Below are 8,468 nucleotides of genomic sequence, written 5' to 3'. Positions count from 1 at the left end.
TCATTCGTTGCCTTTTCCAGTATCGGGTAATTGTATTAGATGATAACTATTAAAGATCTATTTAGTATAAAATGTTTCGTACAACATATTTTTAATCCAATCATTTTTATTGATTCTTGGTAAAGAAAAAAATACTCTATGGTCAAACAACATTTGCTCCACGAAAAGTGTTTTTACGTTCTTGTAATGTATTCATGTCTACCATTTAAAATTCTAGGTTTTCCCTCCGCCTGTACCCCAACCTCTTGGATTTAGGGTTTGTCAGCAAAGACAATAACCAAACACTACCCATTATCTTTGGTGCAATCTCTTTTGGTAGTTGCTGAAGATGATGGTGTTTTATTTGATAGAATTAGAAACCACTAAAGTTTGTGTACTAGTGATGCATGTGTGAATTGTGATTAGAATTCTATTTTTTTACTGGAGTGCCTATAACTATTTATGGGCTTTGTAATTTCTGGGCGATTGAAGTTCCAATTATGGCTGCCTATATCTTTTGTAAGTCCCGAACTGGTGAGTGCGTTTAAAAGTTTCCATTGAGGGAGGGAAACGTTATATAAACTAACCATTTTAACTTGCTGCACACATCTCCTTTCATTTGAACAAAAAATATCTTAGGCTGTGTTTGATAGACACTTTCTCTAGGAGAAAAGAGAAATATATACTCTAAAATCTAAATTTTCTGTGTGTTTGATAGGTAAGGGAAAGAGAAAATGCTAATCACGTGACATTTTTTTCCATCATTTTCTCCAAAAGTGAAGAATCTCTTACCCAGCTTTTGTTTGAGAAATTTTTTGTCCTTCGGACTATGCTGTATTTTTTGTTGTAACTAGGGACTATACCTTCCTTACTAATCCAATGTGATCAGATTTAACCGAGGTCATATCTCTCTCTTTCCCTCGCTAACTTAATTAATTCTACTTCCCTACTTGAATGGCAACCATTGCAAAACCAGTATCTCTTTTCCCTCTAAAACCCCACAACCTAAATTCACGCATACCAACTTCATGTTCTTCTCATGTCATATCTATTTTTGGGGACTGAAATAAATAGTGAAAAATACAGAGATAGAAAAAGAGAACTTTACATTAATGAACCGAACAGTAGAAAAATAAAATTGAAATCTGGAGATAAAATTGCAAGGGTTTAAAAAAAGAAATTGAAATCTCTCTCTCAATAAAACAACTAATTTAACAAATATGAAAAGTCGGGTGACATGTTTGAAGAGAGCGCCATGAGAAATATTATGAGGCGCCTATAGAAGCACTAGGTTAAAATTGTTGTTTCTCTCGTTATCAAATCGATAAGTCGATTTCTGTCTTGGCTTGATTTAGACAGAGTTTCCTTTCTCTAACTTATAGAGAAATAAATAATTACAGAATAATGATATATCAATATTCCTTCTTTCTAAATATGTAGTCGAGGCGAGAATAGATTCTCTTTCCTTAAGACATTTTACACCCCCGTAACAGTACCAAACGTTAGGGTGAATGCCTTCGGGATACAACGACTAACCTTTCAGAATTTTAAGATGGTACTTCTATATTCTGAAAGCGGACGAACCTTTGTCAGTATTATGAGCTCTTGGACTAATGCGGATGATCTTCTAGATGCTTCTGAAATTCAAATTTCACTCGAGACTTCTTTCTTCCTTTTCTAGATATTCTAGTCTATCCAGAACCTCTAGAAAATACTTCTTTAATTAGATATTCTAGGCTAACCAGAACTTCTAATTGTTAGAAGGGAAGAGAAGAAGAGAATGAATTGAATTGATGAAAAATGAAGTGAGTTTGGGTGGTATTTATAGGAATTGAATAGGTATAAGCTTTTGGGACACATCTCTAGAGTTTTGGGGACAAAACTCTTGGTTTTTAGGGACACAACTCTTTGGGAAGAGTTGGTTATATAACTGGGATTTTCGGGTGAATTTTTGGCCATCAGATCTGGCTCAAAAACTCGGGTGAAACAGCAGCCGCTAGATGGGCGTGATCTGTCCCGAAGCTTACCCACCGCGCTAACCAGATGGCCGACACCTGTCCGTCAACGCACAATCCCGCTTCTGTCCGGACGCGGAGGGAACGCGGACCATTAGATCTCGCGTAATCCCGCGGAAAGAACGCCCACCGTCCAGATCTGAGCGCGTCCTCTTCGCGCAAGTGCCCCCTAACTTGACTTGTCCTCTTTGATAATTTAGTACCTATTTCAACCGATTTTTCGTTCAAACTTTAACCTTGAATTTCTCATTCATCCGGAATCGGATTTGAGTGATTCTTGGCTCTAAATTGTAGAGCTCGACGAGACGAACGCAATGGCGCGTTCCGTTTCTGAGTTTGACGAGTCGGCTCGAGCCAAAATAGGCTCCGATTCCAACAAAAATTTCATCAAATTTGATCGATACAACTAGGGGTGTAGATTTAGTATCCGAACCGACCAATTCGATCTAAACGGATTTGGGGACCGATCAAATGGTGGTCCGAATTGGTTGTTAAAAGGTCAAAACCGAGATTCAATAACTGAAAACAACGAACCAAATCGTTTATTATTTTGTGTATAAATATATATGATGGGAATGATGGATGACTGAGATTCAATAATAAAGTTGATTACATCAAAATATTCTCATATTAAGAAAAAAAACAGAAAATCAAAAACAACAATTAAAAAACTTATCTTTATCATCTCTTTTATCTTCCTTGAATGTTGGGAACTTATGTCGGATTAATTAGGCACATGTAGACTTAATCGTTTGTGACTTAATACTAATTTTCAGGTCTAAAGTAAAATTGTAACAGATTTTTAAGTCGAAAATGCGAAAAAGAATTATGATAAAATGTCACAGGTGGTTCGGTTATCCAACTGAACGAAACCGTTCATGCACCATTCGGATCGGTAACCGAACCAATCCATGAACGGATTGATTCGCATTTAGATTTGAAACAACCGAACCCTTCGGTTTGGACTTTGAATTGACCAAAAAAGTCGGTTATCTAACCGATGTTCACTCCTTGATACAACTGTTCCTGCCCTGGGACACAGGATTGGAAAGACACCTTCCATTTTAGTAAGGGCGATCTTTTCCCATTTGCACCCATTAAATATTTCGATGTAAGAAGGGCCTATGGTGTCTCTAGAATTCAGCAAAGTGTATGAAATTTTGTTTTCTAACCAACCAAACCACTCACTTTTAATGGGATTTTGAACATTGAACAGAAAGATTCTTTTGCTTTACTTTTTCAAAAGAAAAAGGGTTGTAGAGGACGGTTGAACATCGCTATATTAGTAGTTTAGACACTCTTCATTCCGCATTTTTGCAATTAATAGATCTCAATTTAAGTAAGGTTTTCTTAACCACGTAAACAATTAAGGCTACGACGACATTTGTGTTGAGAGTGAAGAATAAAGGAGGAAGGCATAGCACGAATTTAGTTGAGAAGACATATAGAAAACAAGAGGTTCTTTATGAACCAACATCTCAGGCCTACATATCCAGCCTAGTAGCACAATATGTAAATGGAGGAGCAGTTGACGTTGGTTGACACAAATGGTTGCTCAAGAATGGATAGGGCGAGTTCAATTATCATGTTGCATGAGTTCCGAGGCATTGAAGCAAAATTAAAACTAGCATGCTCGTTGAATCAATGAAAAATTTAGATGAGATAGAACTCAATGACGATAGTTTCATACTTCAATTTTACTGTTGTTCGCTCTCAACGAATGTATGGGAGAATATAAAGAGACATTTCTCAATTCAAAGAGTCTTTTGATACTTTAGGACCATACTTATAGAGACACAAACAAGACGGCTAATTATCTAGCTAGTTAGCCGACGGATCTATTTCTGTTTAGAGTTTTCCTTCTTGGGGTTTGGATGAAAACTAATCATATTTTTTTTTTTTAAGAGAACGAGTCAATGAGACCTTTTTCTAAGTCAATCAACTTTGGCCAAGTCATCAGCCATTTTTGACTAATCTCCAATCCAAATGGAGTATGCCGAATATGACCAGTTGGCACTCGGATCTGTGTCGCCCACTCGAATGGGACGGTGTCAACCGATTTTAAGTTTCGAATGTTTCAACTGTCATCTCATCCGTCCATTTCCACTCACTTCACAATGAGTCGTGACGGCGCCACTGCATTTAAGCTCTTGTGGAGAAAATATACTCTCACCCAAATTCTAATACCCCATTTCATTTTTAGCTTTTGTGATCTACTTTAACAAAAAAAAATGCTCCCAACAAATTTTTTTTTTTTCATCTAGCTAGTTTGACTTGCATAAAAAAAAAATAATAAACAAAATTATCAGAAGAAAAACCCATTGTCAACGAAGAAACACAATACAATAATCGTACTAAAGTGTTTTGGTAAGATAAAAAAGAATTTCGAGACTTTCAAAAGTTTTAGATGGGAATTTTTTTTTCCCGGACTCTGAGTTTTTCTCTTCACTCTTGCCCCTGAAAGGGGAAGGAAGGCTGGAATGCCAACAGACGTCTATTATCGCATTCATCCGACCCGATTGTCTGTAGATTTCCTTCGTCAACGACCCTTAAAAAAATTTAGATATTCTCCTTCACCTTTCTCTACTCCCACCACCACCGCCCCTGACCACATCATAGTTTTTCTCTCTTCCTTCCCCTCTATCTCTCTCTATTTGTTCCGATGAACGAAATGTCGTCTTTATTGGAACAACTATTTAATTTGGGAGATTTCCCTTAACCAGATCTATTTCCTGGTAAAAAATACCCTCCCTTAACTGGAAAAGATAAAGAGAAAAAAAAGATGAAGAAATAATGATGGTAGTCAGAAGATGAGGTACTGGATAAAAGACGATTTAATTCTTTTTTTAGAGGGTCGCTGCTGAGTATAGTAAACACAAGACTTTTGTGGAAGTAGAAATGAGAAACTGTGGTAGGAGTCGGAGAAACAAAACGAAAACAAAATGGAATTAAACTTAGTATGATCACTCAAATGATTGGGTGGAAATATCAAAGACCCAATAATAAATCACTCAAATTAGTCATCATACTGTTTTGTACTGCTGGATTGGGTGGGTACTTTTTTCAAAACACTTATTTCCCTTTAAGAAAAAGCGACCAAAACAAGAACAATCCCTCTCTCTCTCTCTCTCTCTCTTTATTCACTAGGCGACATTTGCCATCGAATTTCAGGGACTAAAATGTCTTCTCCGGTACAAACCGTATCAATTCCTCACTAAAAGCACTCTCCTTCTTCTTCTTCTTCTTCTTCTTCTTCAGTTTCACTTCTGAAATCTCAAGCTGATAACAAAGTAAAAGAGCTGAAAAAAAAGAAACCCAAGTAATGGCTTTCTTAACCAAGTTTTGTTGTGGGAATGGTTTTCAACTAAATGGGTATGTAATATCTATAGATTTAACCTAAAACCACCTCGATCTGTTTACTCTCTCTCTCTCTATTACAATTTTTACTTTGGGTTGTTTTTGTATTTGATTTTTGTTAACCTAATTGTTCAATTTTGCTTTCATATCTATCTTTTGTGACAAACAAAAAAGGGTTAATTAATATGAAATTTTTTAGTTTTGGGTAAAAAACGATTATTAATTTTTGGGCTTAAGAGATTAGTAATGGTTTTTTTTTTGGCAGGAAAGAGAAGGGGAAGAAGACAACAAAATGGAGGATTTTTTCTTTGAAAGAATTACATGCAGCTTCCAATAATTTTAACTATGATAATAAGCTTGGAGAAGGTGGATTTGGTAGTGTTTATTGGGGGCAACTATGGGATGGATCTCAAGTAAACAACAATTTTAACCCTATTTAAAACTTACCCATTTACTTATTTTCTTATATATTTCTTTTGAATTTGGAGTTTTAACTAGTTTTGTTGTTAGTTAATTTGATTTGGGTTGTTAATTAGTTCCTGAAAATCCTTCAAATAGCTCTGTTTAGGTAGATATTTGTAATTTTGGGATTAGTTGTTCTCTAATTAAAACCATATCTTTATATTTTCTGAATTAACATATTGAAGACTTTGACTAGTTTATGACTATTGTGATGGTTTCGCACGAGTAGGTACATTACAACATGATACTGGAGTTTCGAACATAGTTTTGCGTTATTCCAATTGATTAACATGACGGTTAATAGTTCTTCACTTGTAGAAATATTTTTGCATGCATTACATTTTTAGTTTGATGCTAGCATATTTGTCACGTATAAGGTTATTGGCGATGTAATTTAGCCGTTTAACGGCTTTATCACGTTGAATTGGGAAGGCACTGTATTCGACGATAGAACAGGAGTTAGATCTTAGGAAAGGCCAAAGAGATGCAGAGAAGATAGATTTCATTTTCGGGAACTAGTCTACTATTGCTTTTGAATTTGATCTCTTCTCTTTGCGTGTGTGTCTGCTTGGAGGAGGGCGGTGGGAACATACTTAAATGATTTAAGTTTAAGTACTTACTCAAAGTACCTTTGGAAGTTTGCTGAAAAGAAATTGTTGGTGTGTACTTAGTTATTTGTTTGGGTTTCCCTTCTCTGGGTTATGTTGTGCTCTTTCAGTTCTTCCATGTTCTAGTTTCGGGGGCTATATCTCACATAATGTATATTTCAATACTAAAATGAGATTATTTTTGCAGATTGCTATCAAGAGGCTGAAGGTTTGGAGCACGAAAGCAGATATGGAATTCGCTGTCGAGGTTGAGATATTAGGCAGAGTTAGGCACAAGAATCTATTGAGTTTACGGGGTTACTGTGCTGAAGGGCAGGAACGCCTTATAGTATATGATTACATGCCTAACTTGAGCTTGCTCTCCCATCTTCATGGTCAACACTCTGCCGAATGTTTACTTGACTGGGGAAGGCGAATGAATATAGCTATTGGGACTGCGGATGGCATTGCGTAAGTTCATCACTAGATTCTCTTACTCTTGTTTTCTTTTTCATCAATGATTCATGATTGTTCTAGGTTGTCATATAGTCATTCTTCATGTTCTCTTACTCGTCTTTCATGTCCTAAGTTGCCATATAATTCATGTTCTTTCCCTGTACAGTCAACGGGGCGTGTCTTGCCTTTAAACAAAATGTTTGCGCACAGCCTGGCATGCAGGCACGACACAGTCGTGACCGTGGGACCATTGCCATATTGAGACGGGCCATGTTGAAACCCCTCCCCCACCCCCACCCCCACCCCCACCCCCAAACACTTCTGGGTTTGGGTATCTACAAAAGCCCCAAGCACTCACCTCTCGCTTCCTTAACAACGTGGGACAAAGCCCTTTGGGTTCCACAGGAAGGTCTTTTCCAGTTTGGGTCCCAATTTTGGACAATTTCTTGTTTCTTTCTCATCAATAGTTCACGTTTTCTCTAAGTTGCCCATTATTTGATCCAGATATCTTCACCACCATGCGGTACCACACATAATTCACAGAGACGTCAAAGCAAGTAATGTCTTACTAGATTCAGATTTCAAGGCTCAAGTTGCTGATTTCGGATTCGCGAAGCTCATTCCAGACGGTGCAACTCATGTTACCACAAGGGTTAAAGGCACCCTTGGCTACCTCGCTCCTGAATATGCAATGCTCGGGAAAGCATCAGAAAGCTGCGACGTTTATAGCTTCGGGGTATTACTATTAGAACTTGCTAGTGGCAAGAGACCAATAGAGAAACTCAGCCCAACACTGAAACGACCAATCACAGATTGGGCTTTGCCTTTGGCCCGTCAGAAGAAATTCGATGAAGTTGCAGACCCGAAGATGGAAGGCAAGTATGTGATAGAGGAGCTCAAGAGGGTGGTTATTGTTGCTCTCATATGTTCCCAAAATCAGCCCGAAAAGAGGCCCACAATGCTTGAAGTGGTGGACCTCCTAAAGGGGGTTTCAAAAGAGAAGCTAGCTGATCTAGAGAACGAACAAATATTTAAAGAAGAAGCGGTCGCAAGTACTCAAGATGGGTCATCAGATGCAGACGAAATATCAGATATCTCCAAAGACAAGGATTCAATCCAAGAGTTGAAAGAAGTGGTGGTCTCAGAGCCAGGGAACGGCACGGAAGTTCAAGAATCCCGACTGTAAAACTTAAGGACTAATGAAATTCGATCTACGTAAATATCAAGGCCTTCTAATCAGCAGCGAAGGCATTGTTACCAATTTAAGAGTGTAACAACGATGTCATTATATCATTTTGAAAGCATATAGTTGCAGGATATGATTTGTTGTTTGTGTATTTTATGTTGTAATTTATCTTACTGTTTGAAACTTCTATTTTGATGATTTTGTTTTGTGGTGTAGAGTGGGCATGATTTTCATGATGTCAAAATTTTAACTAGGGAAGGATTGTAAACCAATTTATGTAAGAAAATCTCTATTGTGTTATTTGACAAGGAATGTTTCAGAAGAGATCGTCTTTTGGAGAAAATTCGAACCGCAGGACTGAAAACCAAAACCCTTTTCTACTGAGCTACTTAGCAAAACGTAATTCTGTCGGATAAGGGGAGCCAC

General features: G+C 37.4%; 1 protein-coding gene across 1 annotated transcript; it reads left to right on the top strand.

The window, feature by feature from the left end:
- Positions 1-5,029: 5,029 nt before the first annotated feature.
- On the top strand, positions 5,030-8,364 carry LOC147539872 (PTI1-like tyrosine-protein kinase At3g15890). The gene is made up of 4 exons (XM_086643256.1): positions 5,030-5,366; positions 5,617-5,764; positions 6,609-6,871; positions 7,361-8,364. The coding sequence occupies exons 1-4, from the start codon at positions 5,317-5,319 to the stop codon at positions 8,040-8,042; spliced, it is 1,143 nt and encodes a 380-aa protein (XP_086499382.1). The 5' UTR covers positions 5,030-5,316; the 3' UTR covers positions 8,043-8,364.
- The last annotated feature ends 104 nt before the right edge of the window (positions 8,365-8,468 follow it).

The sequence above is a fragment of the Eschscholzia californica genome, unplaced genomic scaffold (assembly GCF_041429995.1).
Source record: "Eschscholzia californica isolate CP2 unplaced genomic scaffold, dmEscCali1.0.p SCAF_5, whole genome shotgun sequence".
Taxonomy (NCBI): Eukaryota; Viridiplantae; Streptophyta; class Magnoliopsida; order Ranunculales; family Papaveraceae; genus Eschscholzia; species Eschscholzia californica.
This window is presented reverse-complemented; position numbering and strand designations above follow the sequence as displayed.

Coding starts and splice junctions, on each gene's coding strand:
- LOC147539872 (XM_086643256.1), top strand. CDS start 5,317: ATGGCTTTCTTAACCAAGTTTTGTTGTGGGAATGGTTTTCAACTAAAT. Junction 5,367..5,616: donor AATGGTTTTCAACTAAATGG/GTATGTAATATC, acceptor TTTTTTTGGCAG/GAAAGAGAAGGGGAAGAAGA. Junction 6,872..7,360: donor GGGACTGCGGATGGCATTGC/GTAAGTTCATCA, acceptor TATTTGATCCAG/ATATCTTCACCACCATGCGG.